Source organism: Penicillium antarcticum, assembly GCF_028974205.1.
Source record: "Penicillium antarcticum strain IBT 31339 chromosome Unknown utg000001l_segment0_segment0, whole genome shotgun sequence".
NCBI lineage: Eukaryota > Fungi > Ascomycota > Eurotiomycetes > Eurotiales > Aspergillaceae > Penicillium > Penicillium antarcticum.
Genome location: NW_026695299.1, coordinates 142645 through 163554, shown reverse-complemented (window position 1 = coordinate 163554; position 20910 = coordinate 142645). Strand labels below are relative to the sequence as shown.

The following is a 20910-nucleotide window of genomic DNA, read 5'->3' as shown; positions in this document are numbered from 1 at the left end:
GTTCAGGCCACTATCAACAAAATGACGTCTGATATCGCCGATGTGGCAATGTTCCCTAGCCCTCCTTTGCCAGTCTGGGAGATCAGGCGAAGCCACCCTCATGAGTATCGGCCACTATTGAGCGATATTCCCTGGATCGAGGTCATATTATTGATAGTATAGAATTCGTTAAACAGGAGGTTGAAAATGAGCTCTGACAAAGATGCTAGCTTAAGAAAAGACGCTAACATTTATATCAATGCACTTGTCCACAGGATCTAGATCAGGCTCTATGATCTAGTCTACACACTTCTTGCTGCTCTAAGCTTAACAAATACACTCTCAACTTCCTACAGGGCGGATTGCTTAGATGGGGCTTTTACGACAGATATTGGTGCCTGATGTCGTCTAGAGCGCATGTACAGAGATCTGGGAAATCATCGGGATTTAGGGGCGAAGACTTGAACTCGGACCTGGGTCTCTACTTCCAACGTTCAACAGAATGGCCTCTGTAAATTATCGTCCATAGCTATGTGGTCCTCGATTCTCGATGACAAATATGTCTAGACTAGAAGTCTATATGCCTACAATGTCCCCATAGAGGAATCTACTTTTAGACGGCCAGACTTCATTCCAGGTCCTGCACAGCATGAAAAAGATATTTATTGGAGACTACTCTGCACTTTATAGGACTCGCATGGTTGAATGGATAAACAAATAACTACATCATACAAAGTGCAGCGAAAGAAGCCAAAATAACAAGGATGCACATGTCGAAGGCAATACCAACACTATTAGCCGCACTAGTCGGGCTAACAGTAGAGCTAGTTGTGCCGCTCGCCGGCTCGCTAGTAGTGGCACTGGCAGATACAGTGGCGCTGCTGCTATTGCTGCTCAAAGTCTCAGCTCCAGACTTCTCCAGGATACCACCTTGAACGGATGCAGGTATAGTGCTGCCTACGGCAGTGTTGGCAGCCTTTTTAAAAGAGTCAAGGGTGTCCTGGCCATTCGATCTGAGAGACAAGTGTCAGTTAGCGCCAATTAAGAGAAAGGTTATGCTTAGATACGGTGGATTGATAACTCCAACCATGCCGGCCTGACAGTGCCCAATCTGACCGCAATAAAACCAGAGTGGGGTCGTATCGTTGATTGTCAGAGTGAAAACGGTTTCCTGTTCAAGTTAAATAATACTGCCAGATCCTTTCTAGGGGTACTTACTGATGCCTTTGTAGTTGGCATGAATCCACTAGAAAAGCTCGACGCGCTTATGGGATGACAAGGATTATCGAAGGAAGCTTGAGTCATCGAATGGTTCTGTGGGTAGAAATGAAATTCGACCTTTTCTCCTGCAGCCACAGTAAGAGTCTCTGGGTCGAACGTGAAGCCGTTTTTGCCGACATCGACTTTATGGGTACTGCTCGATGCCGAGCCTGTTGTGGTTGTCGATGCAGTAGTTGTCATGCTAGTATCGTTTGAGCCATATTGGGCGTTGGTCAATGGAAGCACAAACAGAAGAAATTTCATTGGGGTCATCATTCTTTTCTGTCAAAGGTAACTATGATGGACTTCTTGGCCTTTGGAAGTATATACTTCCCTACCGTAGGCCTTCCAATTTATATCCAACATCACCTCTAACTTGCGGGGTTAACGTTCTATTCCAAATACTAAATGATCTAGACACGAATAGATTTTTCGCATAGCCACGGAAAGATTCAGCTAAGCTCTGAGCCTTCTCGCGCGGTAGCCTTATTAGGTTAATGTGCCAAAAGCTTAAGCAGAGAGGTGAAGCAAACACAGCCTCGAGATCTACCTTCTATACTTCTCAAGCTATGAATATCATCGAATGCGTCATTCCATAGAGGTATCAGCTGATTTGCAAATTGGTTCGGATTCCAGACTGTGGAGGCGCAGCAAAGGATCCTCCGTATTGATCTTCAAGTGGCTCACCATTCGACACCATTTGGCGAAAACGAGAACGAGAAGACTGTCAATTCACTTAATTAGGCATCTCGTAAAATACTACTTCAAGCAAATGTTAGGCTGTGGGACTGAGTTCAGCACTAGGAAATCAGAGGTGAATACGCCAATCAGCCACAGGACCAGTTGATATGAAAAGAACTGTGCGACAATGCGACATGGAGCTGAGTCGTGAATGCCAATTTATTTATTGAGAAAATTGTTCTCCGCTAAGAAATATTACCACCTTGTTGACTATGACCCGGTATGTTTTCGCGTGGCTCTGGGCCGTCCCTGTACCGGCTCAGCTACAGACCTTCCACCCTCTCGGCCACGATGCAATCACCTATAGTATCAATGTCCCCGACAAGACCGCCCAAACTGGCTCTGGGTCTATATACTTCCAAATGAATTCCACCCGTCAGGTGCGGTGGTTTGCTCTAGGGCAAGGAATGCAGATGTCAGGCGCCAATATCTTTGTTGCTTATACTTCTAGCGACAAGGTGACAGTTTCGCCACGGTCCGGCGCAGCCGAAATTGAGCCGTTGTATAACAAAGAAGCCCAAATCACAATGCTCGATGGCAGTGGTGTACACAACGGGGTCGTTACCACCAATATCCGGTGTGACAGCTGCCTAAAATGGATCGGTGGAACAGAGAATGTCAACAGCTCTTCAAGTCCATGGATTTGGGCTGTGAAGTTCGGAGATTCCCTGGATTCAACCAGTGTATCCGCGACAATCACCCAGCATGACGACCGGGGCATTGTGTCTATCGACATGAAGAAAGCGACGGGTGGCAGCTCGGAGAATCCATTTGCTCAACTGGCTCCAGCGTCTGTTTCCAGTCCGGCTCCGAGTTCTGATCCCTTCTCTAACATGATCAATCGAAAGAAGACGGCACATGCTGTGCTCATGATCTTGGCCTTTGTGGTCATGTTCCCATTTTTCGCGATGGGCCTCCACCTCTTCCCAGCGAAGTGGACAGTCAATATCCATGGGCTCAGTCAGCTGTTCACTCTGGCTGTTGCAATTTCTGGTCTCTGTGTGGGGGTTTCTATGGCAAGGGATCTCTCCTTGGTTGATCACTATCATCCAATTATCGGCATGGTAGTTGTCGCGTGCCTTGTTGCTTTCCAGCCTGCCATGGGCTTATTACAGCACCGGTTCTTCCGGAATACTGGCGGAAAGGGGCCTTTCGCCTATACTCATCGGTGGTTTGGGCGACTACTGATCACCCTGGGAATTATCAATGCTGGACTAGGATTCAAGCTCGCGCAGGGACCGCGCGGGGCGGTGATTGCGACCAGCGTTGTGGCTGGAGTCATGGCACTGGGGTATGTGGCCGTTGTATGGCTTAGGCAACGACCAAGGAGACGAAGTGGGGACTAGAAACGCCAAGTGGATTGTTATGACTGCATAGTGTGTTAGTGTTAGGGTCAGTGGAGTGTAGTGTAAGTGTTGGTGGAGAGAAAGGTGTTCGCTGAGATCGACTATGACATCATCGTCCCCCTGTCTCTGTTTGTTCACTGCACATTCTCTTCTCTTTCTCTCTTCATCGAGGCATTGGGTTGCTGAATCTCTTGTTTCTGTCGTTCGTTAATAGTATTCGCTATATCATTGAACTCTACTTTGACCGTCAAACCCACCTGGCCTCTTGTCGCAACCACGCGACGTCCTCTATACCTCTGAAAAGGCATTATAATGCCATTGCATACATTCGCCCTCGGTGCAGCACTGACGCCTACAGTGCTGCACACTCTGATCAGCCACGTAAGCTCTTTTTTGAGGGGAATACCGAAGCCCATACTGATGTCGTGTTGCAGTACCTGCACCGTAAATTGCTGCACAATAAACCTACCGTTCATATCACCTACGATGAGGGCATCCAGATCGTGCGCCAATTCCTTTACTATGCGTCTAAGCATCCTGTCGAAGATCTCCAAGCATTCACCCGTCAGTGGGTGCCTAGCCCACATTGGGTGAGAACCGAGACCATCACAATTCCCGATGAGTTCCTATCGTCTGCCGGAGACGCGATTGTCAATCAACTGGGCCCGAAAGGTATCACAAGAGTTGGAGGAGAGAAGTGGTGGCAATGGCGTGGGCCATCTGAAGGTCTGAAGGGAGAGTGGATTGAAATGCGCAACCACTACAATGAAACCGAGAAGGCCAACCAGCGCTCCAATCGAGTTATGCTGTATATCCACGGTGGTGCATACTTCTTTGGAAGTGTCGACACACATCGGTATATGATGCAACGTCATGCGCGCAAAATCAAAGGACGTGTGTTCGCGCCGGACTATCGTCTCTCGCCACAATTCCCATTCCCATGTGGGTTGCAAGACTCAATGGCTGCATATTTATGGCTGCTCAAGTCATATGAGCCCAAGGAAATCATTTTGGCTGGTGACTCTGCGGGTGGAGGCATGGCCCTTTCAATGCTGGTCATTATGCGAGACCAAGGCATTCCTCTGCCCGCAGGCGCCATCTTGATTTCACCCTGGGTTGATCTGACGCACTCTTTCCCAAGTATTGTGAAGGATAATCCAGGCGATTACATCCCTCCATGGGGTTTCCGACACAAACCGTCGACCGCTTGGCCACCTCCCAATGCCGATGATATCCTGAAGATGAAGAGAATGTCGCAGCAACCGACAGTCACGGCCGAAGATGTACAGAAGGCAATTCCTGCTCCGAATAGTGAAGCGGAGGAGACGGCTGTTCGTGGATATACTGTCCACGAAAAAACCCCTCCTCGCGACGAACCTGCCTACCCTGGTCAACAACAGAACCAGGATCCTGCTACCTTGCAAACTGAACCCGACAACATCCATGTCGTGTTGGATGGAAAGACAGTTGAACTGAAGGATCAAATCCAAATGTACACGACAAATCAGCTCATGTCCCACCCGCTTGTTTCGCCTGTCTTGCAGCCGTCACTCGGTGGTTTGCCTCCTCTTCAGATTATCAGCGGTGGCGGTGAGATGCTTCGTGATGAGCAGTTCTACGTGGCTCACAAAGCTGCTAACCCGAAAGCATTTCCGCCGAGTGATGTGTATCTGGACGAGAATGACCCAACTCGCGAGACCTTGAACAAGTACGCACCAACTTATGTGCAGCTTCAGGTGTGGGATGATCTTTGTCATGTGGCTCCCACTCTCAGCTTCACACGACCTGCCAAGTATATGTTCAGATCTATCGCCCAGTTCGGCGCTTGGGCTTTGGCTCGTGCGCAGAAGGGAGAAATTGATGTTGTAGACGATTCTGTCTTCATGCCCCTCACCTCTAGCAGCTCTAGCAGTTCTGAGGAAGGGCTCCCAAGTACTCAGGCCAAGACCAACAAATTACCTCCGAAAGAAGGAGTTGCATTTGTCGGCAAAGCCGGAGATCCCCTACCGGCATTCCATCAGCACATGATTCGCCAACGTGTCGATAGACATGGACACATTTTCCCACTTGAACCTCCTTCCTCATATCCGGTACTAGACATTCCGCCCGCTCACGTCGGTGCTATCAATCCTGAACTCATTCGGAAGTGGCTGGAAGCAAAGCAAGAATGGGACATCAGGTTCTCCAAGGAGAAGCTCCGGGTCCAAAGTCGTCGCATGAGAGAGTTAGCCCATGGGTTCCAGGATTTTGACGGTGAATGCCCGCCTGCAAGCTCTTTGGCCGCTCGACGTGCTGCGCCTGGTGTACTACCAAAACGTCATGCCAAGAAAAACTATGGTATGATGCTTTGGAGCGGCTGGGGAAGCAAGCATGATGAGCGCACGATGGAAAAGGAGCGGCTGGCTACACAGTCAGGCCGACCCTCGACTCGTCCCAGTGTCGACGCTGGTCAGGCTGGAGTTTGGTCCAGCACACCGTCGAGAAACCCTCAAGGCGAAGTTGGTGCGGATCACGACCCAAGCAAGGAGAAATCACACGCCAGCGGTCCTACTTCCGTAACTTGGAATGAGAAAGAACATCCCAATAACAATGGAGATGCTTCCACGGGTCGCATATCCACAGACCCGGATACAGCCTCTCGGCCTCTGTCGGAGAAGAGCGGTCCAATGCTCATTTTACCTGAAGTGGACAACCGCAAATTTACCGATGAAAACGCAAGCACTAGAGCCCTCTTCCATGCGGCTGGTAGTCTCCCTATGAAGTCTGATATCTCCTTGTCTAACAGTCGATACCGGCCAGGGTCTGCTGCCGGCTCGATGACCGGTCGCAGTGAGATGGTATCTGACACTGCTAGCACTGTTGGTGGCGACAAGGACTCTGTTGCTCGTATGAATATGGCGCCTGATAGTGCTAGCACCCGTGCTGTGCTGGGCGCGAAGGGGGTTATCCCAATGATGGCACACGAGAATGGCCGTATGTCTTCTGATACACTTTCGGTTTTCTCTGCTGCTGGTCGTGATTCCATGTCCCAGCGTCCTGAGATGCCTGATAGAGAGGTTTTCAAGACAGCAGAAGAAACCCATTAGGCTGCCATCTCTACCATTAACCATGATCTATTTCGGATCTTTTACGTCCTCCTCCTGTCTTTTTCAACTTTTCCTTCGTATTTGATTTTACTTATGCCTGAACTGTTCTTACGAGAGCCTGTTCACCATGTTAAGCTCTACTCTATGAGCTACCGTCTCGTTTTGTCTTTGATTTTGGATATACCCGATGTTGGCGGTCCCGAACCTAGCCCTCTGATTACTACTACAACCTGCATTTGAATCTTGGAGAGTGAATACAATCTATACCCTAAAGAACCAGCTGTGTAGAATCATACACGTCCTCGTAAAATAGGTAATATTCCTTGGAGGTGAGACGAAGTTTCACCAAACTCATCTGTAGCCACGAGCCACAATAACACAAGTCTAATAATAACATACAAAGATAATATCTTTACAACTCAAACAAAGACACTATTTCACTGCCAATCAAGCCCAATCTTCTTCGCAACCTGCTCCGCAACATCAAGGAAAGCCTGGCGCCTAGCACTACGCTCGACACTCTCCTCCGCAACAACAGTAGGCATGCCCCGATCGGCATCCTCGCAGACCCGAGCATCAAGAGGGATATCACCAAGGAAGTCCACACCGAGTCTCTTACATTCCGCAACAACACCATGCGTCTCATCGTGAACATGAGGCTTATCGCCATGTGAGAAAATGCGACTCTGATGTCCGCACTGCGGGCAAGCGAAGAATGCCATGTTACGGACCATTCCGAGGACTGGGACTTCCATGCGCTGGAACATGCCGATGCCGCGGACTGCATCACGGAGTGCGATATCTTGAGGTGTTGTTACGATGACCGAGCCATCGATTATGATTTCTTGGTTGATTGTTAGTTGGACATCGCCTGTTCCTGGAGGTAGGTCCAGGATAAGGACGTCTAGGGGTCCCCAGGAGACTGAATGGAGGAGTTGGTGCATTGCTTTTGTGACCATCAGGCCGCGCCAGGAAATTGGTGTGGTGTCCATTGGCAGTTCGCCTGTTGTGCTGTCGGCTTGTGTTTGGGGGAGGAGATAGCCCATTGACATTGATTTAAGGCCGTAGTTTGTTAGTGGGACGAGGCAGTTATCTAGTGAATATGTGAGTATTTGATCGGTTGCGCTCCCATATTTGGCGAATACGAGGACTCACTTTCATCGAGACGAGGTTCGCCGGAGAGGTTAAGAAGAGTTGGGATAGATGGACCGAAGATATCTGTATCCAGAATACCGGTCTTTATACCCCGGCGTGCGAAGGAGAGCGCAAGGTTGACTGGCATATATCATTAGTGCGTGCTCAATCAACGTTCTCTCTGAATATTGCGATGTGACTAGAGCTGGGGTGCATATAGCAAGAGAGAAGGACCCACCTGCTATCGTTGACTTTCCCACACCACCTTTGGCTGACGAAACTGCGACAACTTTCTTCACATCGCGAATCTTCCGCTTTTCAGGAAGATTACGACGAGAGCGGAAAGATGGAGGAGTACCAGAGCGTGGGAGCCCCTGTGGTAGGTTAGCCAAATTTTCCTGATTGAGCTTCCTATAGCCCGGGGATTTCTGCAGATACTCGATGCACTATTAAGCAGCAACGAAGTTCCGAAAATGATATAAGAACTGACCAAAGGGTTATCATGTTGGAGGGCCCTGCAAGTAGAGAAGAGTCTCACACGCATAGCAGCTCCACGAGCAGGAGATACTAGCATATTGGCAATTGCACAAGGCAGATTAAGGAATTGACTAAACAATGTATGAACAAAAGTGAAGCTGGGATGATTTAACGATACTGCCGATACAAGGCTCTGACCGCCCAGAGCACTGACCACAAGGAAGCCATAGACGTAGACCGCCTACCGCTAGTCCCAGATAGGCCTATTGATCCGTTATCCGGAAAAACCGCAAAAAAAAAAGTCGCGAAGCAATCTTCTCTTCTTCAGAACAACAGCATCATGGCGAAAGGAACACGTTCGCTGGCTGATCAGCTGGCTGATTTTGAAGACCCTACACCTAAGGGTATGACCATCCTTGATCCGTCGCCTTGGGACATGCAATGCTGACTGCTCACCTAGATTTTGACCCCGAGGACATCGAGAACGGTGGCCAGTCAAGCGATGACGACGATGTCGAGACGCCTGATGAGAACGCAGGACGGGAGCATTATCAAGCTGTGGGGTGAGTGAGGAATGCTTTTCAGGCTCAATGACATACTAATAATCGAAATAGCAAAGGAAAACTCCGCAAGGAAGACCCCGTCGCCCTAGGAAAACAATACGAAGGCGCCCATGTCAGCAGAGACGCCCTAGGCGCCGACAGCGATGATGACCCTTTCGCAGCTCGCTCCGATGAAGACTCCGGCTCCGAGGAGAGCGGATCTGAAGAAGGTTCAGATCTAGGCTCTGAAGCGGATTCAGAAGAAGCAGGCGACGATGACGAGGATGAATTGGATCAGGGGAACTCTGATGAAGACGACGAGGACGAAAGCGAGGAATCTGAGGAGGAGGCGCCACGCCCGAAGAAGTCAAACAAGAGCAAGAAGAGTGTCGAAATAAGTGTCCCCACCTCGGGTGATCGCGATGAACTCCGCAGATTGATGGCCACAGACCAAAAGTCCATTGCCGCGACGATTTCTTCAGCAGCCAAGGCCGATGCCACCAAGGGCAAGGCCGTTAAGGAGCAACGTGCTACCTTCGATGCCTTACTGAACACCCGTATCAAGCTCCAGAGTGGATTGACGGCTGTGAACAGCATCGCTTCTTTGGAATCTAACGAAAGAGCAGACGGCGATGACGAGATGGTTGACGAGGAAGCTATCAAGTCAGCAGAATCAGCAGCCCTCGCATTATGGTCGACTCTCGAAGGTCTGCGATCTGCCTTGGCCGACGCCAACTCCAAAGACGACAGCAAGAAGCGCAAGAGACCTTCCCCCACCTCCACCACCACTGCCACCGCCTCTCTCTGGGAGCGTATGTCCGAATTGGAATCTGAATCCCTCTCCCACCGCCGCTCCATCCTCGACAAATGGTCCTCCAAGGTTCGCGGCACCTCCGCAGCTGGCCCCAACTCCCGAGGCAAGCTCCTTGGCGCTGCAGGCCGTCAGCAAACCATCACAGCTGTCCTGGACGCCCAAATCGCAACAGAGATCGGCGAACGATCCTCCAAGCGCGCCCGCTTTTCCGACGAGCAAGAACCCCTCTACGACGACGGCGCTTTCTACCAGTCCCTTCTGCGCGACCTCGTTGAGCAGCGCATGTCCTCCTCCGAGGCTATGACCAACGGTCTCGATTTGCACCACTTGCCATCCCGCCTGCCGATCCACCCTGTCACTGGTATGCGCAACGACAAGGTCAAGCGAGACGTCGATACCCGCGCCTCCAAGGGCCGTAAGATGCGCTACACTGTCCATGAGAAGCTGCAGAACTTCATGGCCCCAGATGATCGGGCGTCGTGGACCACGCGCGCGCGTGATGAGTTCTTCGCTTCTCTTCTTGGTCGAACGGCTAGTGGTGTTCTTGGTGAGGGTGATGAGAGTGGCAGCGAGGCGGAGGATGACCGTGAGGAAGGTGGTTTGCGACTGTTCCGAAACTAGAAGGTCTGCACAATTACATACATACGCATCTTTTTTTTTTTTTTTTTTTTTGTATTACAGTGGTTACGACCATGAAATAAAAGGCGAATCTCTGTGCATTCAAAGTTGTTCAGTGGGTATGGTATTATATACAGTGTGTGGTCCGGGTATCTCGCTCGCTTTCAATGTGTATCTCCAAGATACATGCAACCAAATCATTTCTTTCCTTCTTCTCGCGGTGTATAGGCCGGTAATTGTTCGGTTGATGGGCCTTGTGACCATTCGAATGTTGTTGTTTGCTGTAGCCCTAGCATCTTCTCGCGCACTGCTTGTTCCAATCGCAATCGTCGCTCTACTTCTTCCTCTGCGGATAGAAAGTGAGGCTGGCCATTAGCGCCAATGACGACTGCGCCGCTCACATCGTTGTATGATGGAGGGATTGCGCTTGGGAGTGGGGGCGATGTTCGGGTGCTTGCGCATTCTTTTGTTCCCAATGTAGGGATGGTGGGGAGGGTGGACATGATTTGACTTTGCATGGTATATAGAGTCGATACGGAATAGAGACTTGAGGCTGAGGATTGGGATCTTCGCGAATTTGTAGTGCGATAAAAGTGCCTTGGATATCACGCGGTCTGGGGTAAAACGCCTCCGCACGCTAGTGAGTTTGCGGGGTGAGACAAGGGTGGCGTCTGCCAAAAGTTCGTAGATGATGATTTTGAAGAGGTTGAGGATGAATGTTTCAAGCAAAGAGGTCAGAATGAAGAGAGAAGAACCGTCCAGGGAGGATCGTCTAGGAACGCGCGGTGATTTAAATATTGAGTGGGTCTTTCCCCCTTACAATGATGCAAGGCCCCGAGTACAGACGTCAGATTTGCCCGAAGGAGGTGAAGATTGTCATACTCGGACTTTTTGATTCTTGAACTCTTGCATTTCCATGCATTGTGGTCATGAACTGAACATAACATTTATATCGTGTTTGTTCGTTTGGTCGGCTATACTTGCTCGTATACTTCCGCTTCGCTCGGTTATGCCGTGGCTGCATCGGCTGCAGTCACCACCAGTCCTTTGTGGGCTTGAGCTTGGCGGGGGCACTAGGATCGTCAATTGTCATCCACCTCCTGCCACTGTGCCCGCAATGACTGGATGAGGGAATCCATATTCCAGCCGGTCCTTGCATGCATGGCTTGTAATAGAGCCTCCGCAGCCCTTTGATCTAGGCGATGCCGAAGGACCCATCCCCCTTCCAAGGTCGTTAATACAAGGTCAGCTGAAGAGGTATTGGTAACTCACAGGCCACTAGACTGTGCCGTGCAGTAAACAGTGTATTCTCGGCTTTGCTGTTCGAATGGGCTAGACCCAACACTGTGAGCAGGTGATGACGAACAGTTTTCTACAGAGCATTGTAAGTATCTCCGACCGACAAACTGAAGAAGAAAAGGTCGAACCTCCACTATTCTCGAGTGGCGTAGACTGTCATAGGCGGATGACGCGTTCGATCCCTCCGAAACAGCCAGGACGATCTTGGCGAGATGGAAGTATTGAATGCCGATGACTACCAAATCAGCCTGGAATCCTCGAATGTACTGACATCGCTTACCATGTACGGGCAATAGCATCCAGATGGTCGGAAATCGTTGGTCGGACTCCAGACCTCGTGGAACAGACCTGACAGGCTCAAATGTATAAGGCTTAGTGGAGTACCATTCGTCGATCTCGGCTCCTATGCCATGTGCTGTCGTACAGTCGGTGAAAGCGCTTTGGAGAACTTTGGCGAGCAGGAAGACCATGCGGCTAGACCATGCAAAGTCGTCATTTCTTTGAAAAACATCGGAGTGGTAAAAACTGCGCAAATTGGTTCGGAGAGGCCGTTGAGTTGTCAGAGAAATATAGATGTCCTGACGCAAACAAAGCCAAGCAGCAGCCTCGCCCAAGCCACCTGAGGAGCCAAAGGTTGACACTGTATTCAATATGTGCGTCGTACCGGTAAGATGGAATTGATTATCCTCGCCTAGAGAGTGTGAGTGTCAATGAGCCACACAACTGCCGATATACATGCCGTCCATTTCCTCATGCTGGCGAAGTATAGCTACTGTTGCAAGAATGTCCTCGGAAATATGTTCTCGAGGTTCAGATAGTGCGGGAATGAGTAGTTGAACACAGCAACTGTGATGCTGCAATGCTTCTGCCACATCACTGCCATCCTGGCGGTCTAGATGGTGCGATGAAAATGCAAATACCGCATGACGCAAGAAAGGTTCTTTTAATGCACGGGCTGAAACTTCTGTTTCAAAGTGCCGTTGAGGGTCTGTGATGTCGGCCTAAAGATCTAGTTGTCAGTTGCAAATCCATTTACAGGTAAACAAATACACACCCAAAGGGCCATGTTCTCCACAAAGTTTCTCATCAAAACAGCTTCTCTTTCAGTTAGCAAATGCAATGTGTTTGATGATCTAGACTGTATTGACCTCGGAGAGGAAAATGACGAGATGGACGGTGAATGGCTTTCTGCAACTCGAGCTGGAACTGGCGTCAAGGCATTAGCGGCAAATCGTTGTGTGCTCTGCTGCACACCCGAGTACAAACTGGCGATCTCAGTAGTTTCGTCGTGGAAGCGCACTACGAAATAAGTTAGATTTTTTGCAGTAGATCACATAGAAAACAAACCTTGGCCATGTAGTTGGGGCCAGCTACTCTGATCTGGAAATGCAAGTTCAGGCTCATTGGGTAGGAAAATGCCATTGCGAAAACGGATATTGGTTCGATCACATTCGACACTAGCGTGTTGACAATGCCCGCAACCTTGGTTATTGAGATCGCCTTGATTCTAGTTTAGCGAAGTGTCCCGACACAGGTACAAAGTAGCTTACACTTCAAGTGTCGAGCTGTGTGGTGGTCAGAGATTGGCTCAATCAAACCCCCGGAACACTTACCACGACATCGTTGGCTGTGAATCAATTAGTTCGTATCTTACATATGGTGGGATCTATGACCTACCAGCTGGCCACTAGGCGACTTCTTTTGGACAACATGGAAACATATGCATGGAGCGAATTGCTGTCTGAGCAAAAAGAAAAGCACAAGGAGGGGGTATTCTTTCCGGGAATATGACCCACTATGCTCATCGACTTGCAGTTGAAGTCGAAGTGGAAGTTGGAGTTGCGGGGAGAGATTTGATATTCGCACGCAAAAACACTATACACTAGACTTTACCTGGCTTAGCTCTTCAGAATGATGACCAATAATGTCAGTGATATCCGTATCTTGGCACACTAGCCTGACTAGGTGCACAGTGAATCTGCGTGCGCATATCACGTCCTATGAACATCACTTCCCCACGTTGAAGTGGTACTTGGCTTTCCCTTCTCAAGGAAATTCTTTCCATGCACATCTTATTCCCCTTCCACCAGTTCTCGCGGAGACTTTTACCTATGAGATCTAAAGCAGTATGTTCACGATGCAGCAGAGTTGCCCTCAAATATATTTAAACCCCCTCATGGGACGAGGGAAACAGAAGACAACCCTCAATCTTCTTCGACTTCTTCCAATACTTTCAATACCTTTAACAAAATGGGCATTGAAAAGCTTAAAGTCGGTATGGCCGGCCTTGGTCGTGTCGGCAAGTTGCACGCCACCAACTTTCTTCAGAAAACCCCTCGGGCAGAACTAGTTGCAGCTTTCACCCCCGACGCTGCTGAGATTGCATGGGGAAGAGTGAACTTGGAACCTCATGGTGTGACTCTGTATAGCAACTACGATGAGATGCTAAAGCATCCTGGCTTACAGGCTGTAGCCATTGGAACTGCTACCTCTGTTCACGCCGAGGAAGCTATCAAGGCCATTGAGAAAGACCTCCATGTTCTTTGCGAGAAGCCATTGTCTACCGATGTCGAAGTGGTAAGATCCTATATATTGTTCCAAGGTCATAGCAAATACTTACCTTATTCAACTACAGTGCAGAGCGGTTGTTCAAGCTGCCCAAAAGAAGCCTTATTTGAAGGTCATGTGCGGCTTCTCACGGCGATTTGATGACTCCTACAGGGATGCCCATGCCAAGATGGAGCAGGGCCTGATTGGAAGGCCGGCTATTATCCGCAGCCAAACTTGTGACAAGTTTGATCCCTCGGGCTTCTACGTTGAATACGCTGCGTGGTCTGGCGGTGTCTTCGTCGACATGTCAGTGCATGACATTGATCTCAGTCTGTGGTTCTTCGGTGACGATGTTCTCCCCAAGAGCATCTCTGCATATGGTATCACCGCTGTGCAGCCGGAGCTTAAGAAGTACAATGACTATGACAATGCGGTCGGCATTGTGGAGTTCTGGAATGGCAAGATCGCCTACTATTACTGCTCCCGCATGATGGCTGCTGGCCAAGAAGACACTACTGAGATCATTGGCACCGAGGGCAAGCTGACCGTCAACGGCAACCCCCAGTCCAACTTTGTCAACCTTTACCACTCCGGTGGCATCACTCGCGAGATCCCTCCCAACTTCATGGGTCGCTTCAGCCCGGCCTTTGTGCAGGAGGCCAATGATTTCACAGCTGCCTGTCTGGACAACACGCCGCTTCCTATGAAGTTGACCAATGCAGTCAAAGCTGTTGAGATTGGTTCTTACCTTCAGGAATCTCTTGTGTCTGCAAAGCAGATTCGCTTCGATGAGATTGGACGCCGCATTGAGAAGGCCCAGCTGTAGCGGGATTTTTTTCGAAACTTAAGAAGAACAATGAAACATTGAACTAATTTTGCCTTTCTACTTACCCAGCCTATAAAACTTATAAACGTCAGATTCATTGAGTATACTCCAAAACAACTAGAGACTCAAAGTGTGGGGTTTCGCCGAGATGACGCCAGCTGATCAACAAGGGGGGTCGCCCTTGACATACTTCATACTTCTGCAACTACTCAACATCTTGCATTTATATCCTCTGTGGCTCTGATTATTTCATATCAAATCTCCATCATACACGGGCTGGTCCCTCTGAACATGCGATTCAATCTACAAAGCCCACTGGGACTAGGCTCTCTCTGCGCATCGGTATTCTCATTCTTTTCCGGCCAGGACTCAGGCTCTGTAACGTATCATCCAGTAATTCCACCATCTTATCCGCTAGCAGTACGCAACCCGTATCTGTCGGTATGGATGCCCAGCGACAGAGTCCAGCGTTTACCCTACTCGGAGCCCCAGTTCTGGGCAGGCCAGGATCTTACTTGGTCGGTTATTGTCCGTGTCGATGGACAAGCCTATAGTTTGATGGGTGTTCCAAGTCCCGAAGCAAGTGGTATCCTTCCTGCGATTGTTCGTCGGGCTGAGTTTACTGCTACACATTCTGTCTTTGACCTCATGGCTGGCTCTGTGGAGGTCACGCTGGATTTCTTATCGCCAGTTTCTCCTTCAAATTATCTTCGGCAGTCGCTTCCCTTTAGTGAGTTCGCTTTGAAAGCTGTTTTGTTGTTTGTACTTACCACCACCACCAGGTTACTTGACTGTACATGTGTCTGAGTCAAAAGGCCATAAAATCCAAGTTTATTCGGATATTGATGCCAGATGGACTGGCCAGGCTGGTCGCTCGCAGCGTGACTTTGAAAAACGGGATGGCCTTGCTATCTACTCACTGACAGTTGAAGATGCATCACTTTATGCCGAGGCAGATGACATGGCTCTTTGGGGTCAAGCCATCTTAGCTTCTCGACCTTCTAATTTTAGCACAATAACCGCTCTCTCCGGAAACCCCGAGAAAGTGCGTGGTGAATTTGCCAAAGTAGGTGCGCTCTCTGGAGAAGACGACACTTGGAGTGATGGAAGTGTCGTCGCGCTGGTTCACGATCTAGGCCATGTCACAGATGGACTTTCTGTGAACTTTGTGGTAGGCTACGAGAGGGAAGCTGCTATCAACTATCTCGGAGAAGCCTATACTGGCTACTATCGGGCCGAGTATCCAACAACCTCAAGTACGCTCTCATTCTTCTTAGACGATTATGGTAGCGCATTGTTGGAGTCATGGAAGTTGGATATGGAGATCGTCACTCTGTCTGCTGCTGCTGCGGGCCCCAAGTATGCAGACATCATCGCTCTGTCAACTCGACAGGCATACGGAGGTATCGATTTGACTATTCCTAACAACACACTCGACACCAAGAATGTGTTGGCGTTCATCAAAGAACTTTCCAGTGATGGAAACATCAACACCATCGATGTCATTATGCCCGCTTTCCCAATTTACTTTGTCATGGACCCGGATTATATTCGTCTCCTGCTGGAGCCCGTGATGAAGTACCTCGCTGCTGGTCGCTGGCATCTTCCATACACGATCCATGATCTCGGCACTCATTATCCTCATGCCATTGGCCATGATGACCAGCGAGCAGAGCCGATGCCAATTGAGGAGTGTGGAAACCTTCTGATTCTAGCTTCGGTATATGCTTACGCCACTGGGGATACCAAGTGGACTTCACAGTACACGGAGATTTTCCAGAAGTATGCCGATTACTTAGTTGAAAACAGCATCAATATTGCGACCCAGCTCTCTTCCAATGACGCAGCTGGGCCACTCGCCAATGAGACAAATTTAGCAATCAAAGCTGCTGTGGGTCTCAAAGCATTCGGAGAGATGAGTGGGAACACGTACTACACTCGGATTGGAGAAGAGCATGCAAACCTCTTCTTTGGGCAGGGCCTAGGGACAGACAATGAGAAGACACATTTTGTGCTGGAGTATCCTGACTACCCAGAAACATGGAAGACTCCATACAACCTCTTCCCGGATGTTTTGCTGGACTTGAAAACGTTCCCCGATGCTGCCTATCGAATGGGCAGTGACTTCTTTGCAACAGTCCGAGGTAAGTACGGTGTTCCACTTGACAATCGTCAGGACTGGGCCAAGTCAGACTGGAATATGTGGCTGGCTGGCACCTTCGATACCAGCACTCGTGATGAGTTCGTCGATGACCTGTGGGCGTTCATGACCAATGGGAAGCACAACTGGCCGTTTTCCGATCGTTATGTTGCCAATTCTGCCCATGGCAATGAGCCCGGTGTTCCTATTCTTTGTCGAGCACGTCCAACTGTCGGTGGTCATTTCGCATTGTTGGCACTGAAGGGGCCGAGGTCTATTCCCTGTTTGTCGAGTCTGGTACATGGACAAGAATCTGAGTCTGCAGTTAGGACACACTGGCGGAACCATATGCTTGAGTCTCAAGAGCTATGATATGCAATGGTTGCGTCAGGTTTGGCCTCGCTGAGATTGAAGCATAGATGATAGCTGTATATACGGTATGTAGTTTGATCTACTGGGTCTCTGATGGCAATATTGTAGGAAGCTCCTGTCAGCTTAGGGCATACATGTCAAGTGATCATTGGGCGCAAATCGAAGATTATTTCGAAATGATCTGGGCAATGGTCATACCATAACCAGTTCCGCCAGGTCAGAGGCATACATGGCGTCCGACATGCTCTGGAGCCCAGGCAAGCGCAATGGGTCATGAGCAATACAATGAATACAGCCAGAATTCAACAATGCCATAGAATAACATTAAACAAAGAAGTAAAAGGTGCCAGCCCAATAGACCCAATTGGGAAAAGTGTTGCCAGGGGGCTTACTCAGCATCACGCCTGCTGCTTCATGGGAAAGTCAATCTCCATCGAAAGTTCCCCTTCGATTCCATTTTCCACTTCTTCCCTCTTCGTTTTCTTTCCTCTTGAGCTTATACCCTCCATCCTCCATCACATCCGACCTTTGATAACACGACACTCATGGCTTCTGTACGTGGCTTTTTGACAGTCTCCCTTAGGACCAGCTTCTAGATGCGCGACACCTGCGAGATATCTCAGTCCAGAACTAACGCGATTACTCTTCTTTATTCTAGCCCCGTCCTCACAACTTCGGTTCCCAAGGCTATCCTCTCGCCAACGGTGCGGCCGCCGGTCCCGTTCCTGGTGCTACGCCGCTTCTCCCTAACAATGGCCGAGTGATCCAGAATGGTCCCACTCGAATTCTGTGCATCGCAGACGTGCGAGGTATGTCTCCTCTGGTGATGGTAAATTGATTCAAGGGCGAGGACATGGACTAATGGGCCCGTGCGACAGGAAACTTGAAGTCTCTGAATGAACTTGCCAAACAGGCTCGCGCAGACCACATCATCCACACTGGTGACTTCGGTTTCTACGATGATACTTCATTGGAGCGGATTGCGGATAAGTGAGTTTGCCTTAAAACCAGTCTGGCGCGACTCTTGCTGCCCAATACGTCATTGGGTGAACGTCCACCGCAACGACAAGAGCATCAACTAACATGAGAATCTAACAGGACATTGAAGCACGTCGCACAATACTCCCCCCTTCTACCTGAAAATGTGAAGCGATCAATCGCACAGGTCCCCCCTCAGCAATCCATCAAGCAGCGGTTCCCCGCTGATCAGCTACCCCTCTCTGAGCTTTCTATGCTTCTCGACAAGCGGATTACTCTCGACGTGCCCGTTTACACAGTTTGGGGTGCTTGCGAAGATGTGCGCGTTCTGGAGAAGTTCCGCTCCGGCGAGTACAAGGTGGATAAGCTGCACATTATTGATGAGGCTAACTCGCGCCTGCTCGATATCGGCGGAGTGAAGCTGCGTTTGTTGGGTCTGGGTGGTGCCGTGGTCATGCACAAGCTTTTCGACAACGGCGAAGGGAAGACAACTATTGCAGGTGGACAAGGAACCATGTGGACAACGCTACTGCAAATGGGCGAGCTTATCGACACAGCAAACCGGGTATACGATCCTTCGGAGACCCGTGTTTTCGTCACTCACGCCTCCCCTGCCCGTGAGGGTATGCTCAACCAACTCTCCGTCACCCTCAAGGCCGATTTCTCGATTTCGGCTGGTCTCCACTTCCGCTACGGCTCCTCCTACAACGAATTCTCCGTCAACCCATCTCTCGATCACTACCGTGGCAAGCTTGCTGCCTCCAAGGCTTCCTTCACTGATGTTTGGGAGACTGTTCGCAGTGAGGTTGAGTCGGCTATCTCTTCTAACGATGGCCAAAAGACTCTCCTGGAGAATGCCCTAGATGTGGTTGCCAAAATGCCTTCCATCGCCAATGGCGGCAACCCCTTCGGTGGCCCTGTCGCAGCCGGTAACGCTGCTGGTCAGGTCGACGAGAGTGCCTTCAAGAACATGTGGAACTTCAACTTGGCGGATGCTGCCTTCGGCTACCTGGTTCTCGAAATTGAGGGTGGTCGCATTGCTACAGAGATGCGGGCTCAAGGTTTCAACTTTGCCCACCGCAGTGGCAAGCCCCAGGCCGGCGGTGTTCCCCAGCCTGTGTCCAGTGGTCTCCCTGCCACCACTGCCTCTCCTGCCCCTACTGGTGCTGCTCGCACCCCCGTTGTGGCTCCTCAATTCGGTCAGGCTCCCCCCGCCCGTCCTCCCATTCCTCAGGGCCAAAAAGGACAGGCTCGCGCCTCTCCTGTTCCCGTCATCCCCAAGTCTGCCAGCCCTGCTCCCCCCACCCCTGCCTCCACTCAGCCCGCAGGCGAGGAGAAGGCCGCAGATCCCAACACTAACGGAAACACTCCCCACGAAAAGCCCAGCGACTCTACCGGCCCCCGTGAGAAGAAGCCTAGCAACATTCTCTTTGTGTCCAACGTGGAGAACGAGCAGGCCGTTCGTGATTTGATCCCTGAAGAAGACAAGTCCAAGGTTGTGAAGGTGGAGAAGTACGGCAAGTTTAACCACATCGTTACGTTCTCTACTATCGATGAGGCCAAGACTATGCTTGACCACCTTCCTATCGAACACAAGAAGGTTGTTAATGTTGCCCCAGGCCAGCCTCGCAAGCCTAACTTCAAGTACTTCGAGGACCGCGCCAACAACCGTGCTCAGGGCGGTGCCGGTACCTGGCAAGCTAGCGCCCGTGGTGGATCCAACGCAACCCAGCGTGGATATCAGAGTGCCAGTGACAGCGAAGGAGCTCGCCGTGGTGGCTTCGGTGGTCGCGGCCGTGGCCGTGGTGGCGAGCGTGGCCGTGGCGGCCGTGGAGGTGCTCGTGGAGGCTTCAAGAGCGGCGCAGGGTCAAACGACTCTCCCGCTTCCTCTACTCCCGCCGGTGATAAGCCTTCCCAGTCCACTGACGCCTAGGCAGTGACATCTGGACTCTCGTTTTCACATTTCTCTCGGGCGTCGATATTCGATTGCACTGCTTTCGCACGCCCCCTTGATGTTTACCCAATATTCTAATTCTTGTGTTTCTTTTTATCCCATCATATTTGCAATTCTCCTTAACCTGAGCCGTGCTTTACTTGAAAATTCTTCAGGCCTATCTAAGACGGGTATCTTGAACGGCTTCTAGCCTGGTGGACTCATGGAATGGATTCAATGGTGAAGTGGTGAAGTCTGCGGAGAGCGCGTTTGCGGAACGGGGAGTGGAAGACCGCAGGAAGATAAAGCAAAAGGAGAAGAAAAAAACATGGAAAAAGAATACACCATCCCACCTTTCTGTTTGTACTTTAGTTCTATTTCCGTGGAGAGACACATCGATACCCTAGCAGCTTCGCTCTATGTTCTTGAACACAGTAGATGATCTACTCCAAGTCTAGTCCATGTAATGTCAGCTCGTTCTAACTGGACTAGGTCAGGAAAAAGTTGCTTAGGATTCAATGAAGGAATTGATTGTTTACAAAAAAAAAAAATTACAGACTCTTAAAGGAGTGCAAGTCCCGCCAAATCAAGTTCGCCGTATCCGCAGTTCCTCCATACAATAGGAAATGGATGCGCCATCCCATAGGTAAAGATGGCCACCTGGGAACCGAGTGTCCATTCGCCAATCTCAAAAACAAAATAGAAATTCAAATAACATATCACTGAAATGGGAAATATTGCAAATAGCAGAAAATGAAGATGTAAGAGGATAGGGAGATGTGTTCCGTTGGGATGGGCAGTAATTTGCCATGGGT

At 50.0% G+C, this 20910-nt stretch overlaps 9 protein-coding genes across 9 annotated transcripts; 5 read left to right on the top strand and 4 right to left on the bottom strand.

Annotated features, from left to right (window-relative positions):
* Positions 1–700: 700 nt before the first annotated feature.
* N7508_000065 (cupredoxin domain-containing protein) lies at positions 701–1503 on the bottom strand (the record flags this gene model as incomplete). The annotated part of the gene is made up of 3 exons (XM_058458150.1): positions 701–992; positions 1047–1150; positions 1198–1503. The coding sequence occupies 3 exons, from the start codon at positions 1501–1503 to the stop codon at positions 701–703; spliced, it is 702 nt and encodes a 233-aa protein (XP_058324372.1).
* Positions 1504–2192: 689 nt separating this feature from the next.
* Positions 2193–6412, top strand: N7508_000064 (uncharacterized protein; the record flags this gene model as incomplete). Its single annotated transcript, XM_058458149.1, has 2 exons — positions 2193–3271; positions 3541–6412. 2 exons carry the CDS (start codon positions 2193–2195, stop codon positions 6410–6412), a joined length of 3951 nt encoding a protein of 1316 aa, XP_058324371.1.
* Positions 6413–6849: 437 nt separating this feature from the next.
* Positions 6850–8120, bottom strand: N7508_000063 (Mrp/NBP35 family ATP-binding protein; the record flags this gene model as incomplete). Its single annotated transcript, XM_058458148.1, has 4 exons — positions 6850–7505; positions 7568–7687; positions 7785–7920; positions 8037–8120. The coding sequence occupies 4 exons, from the start codon at positions 8118–8120 to the stop codon at positions 6850–6852; spliced, it is 996 nt and encodes a 331-aa protein (XP_058324370.1).
* A 243-nt stretch (positions 8121–8363) lies between these two features.
* Positions 8364–10000, top strand: N7508_000062 (AATF family protein; the record flags this gene model as incomplete). The annotated part of the gene is made up of 3 exons (XM_058458147.1): positions 8364–8427; positions 8484–8586; positions 8638–10000. The coding sequence occupies 3 exons, from the start codon at positions 8364–8366 to the stop codon at positions 9998–10000; spliced, it is 1530 nt and encodes a 509-aa protein (XP_058324369.1).
* Positions 10001–10194: 194 nt separating this feature from the next.
* Positions 10195–10500, bottom strand: N7508_000061 (uncharacterized protein; the record flags this gene model as incomplete). The annotated part of the gene is made up of 1 exon (XM_058458146.1): positions 10195–10500. The coding sequence occupies one exon, from the start codon at positions 10498–10500 to the stop codon at positions 10195–10197; it is 306 nt and encodes a 101-aa protein (XP_058324368.1).
* A 579-nt stretch (positions 10501–11079) lies between these two features.
* N7508_000060 (uncharacterized protein) lies at positions 11080–12923 on the bottom strand (the record flags this gene model as incomplete). The annotated part of the gene is made up of 8 exons (XM_058458145.1): positions 12910–12923; positions 12631–12796; positions 12351–12595; positions 12070–12297; positions 11577–11982; positions 11425–11531; positions 11270–11369; positions 11080–11219 (listed from the first exon to the last, which is right to left on the bottom strand). Exons 2-8 carry the CDS (start codon positions 12716–12718, stop codon positions 11080–11082), a joined length of 1314 nt encoding a protein of 437 aa, XP_058324367.1. The 5' UTR covers positions 12719–12796; positions 12910–12923.
* A 623-nt stretch (positions 12924–13546) lies between these two features.
* Positions 13547–14672, top strand: N7508_000059 (putative NAD binding Rossmann fold oxidoreductase; the record flags this gene model as incomplete). Its single annotated transcript, XM_058458144.1, has 2 exons — positions 13547–13873; positions 13932–14672. 2 exons carry the CDS (start codon positions 13547–13549, stop codon positions 14670–14672), a joined length of 1068 nt encoding a protein of 355 aa, XP_058324366.1.
* Positions 14673–14963: 291 nt separating this feature from the next.
* Positions 14964–17184, top strand: N7508_000058 (putative glutaminase; the record flags this gene model as incomplete). Its single annotated transcript, XM_058458143.1, has 2 exons — positions 14964–15402; positions 15455–17184. 2 exons carry the CDS (start codon positions 14964–14966, stop codon positions 17182–17184), a joined length of 2169 nt encoding a protein of 722 aa, XP_058324365.1.
* A 545-nt stretch (positions 17185–17729) lies between these two features.
* N7508_000057 (uncharacterized protein) lies at positions 17730–20095 on the top strand (the record flags this gene model as incomplete). Its single annotated transcript, XM_058458142.1, has 4 exons — positions 17730–17738; positions 17843–17993; positions 18063–18174; positions 18283–20095. 4 exons carry the CDS (start codon positions 17730–17732, stop codon positions 20093–20095), a joined length of 2085 nt encoding a protein of 694 aa, XP_058324364.1.
* Positions 20096–20910: the final 815 nt, after the last annotated feature.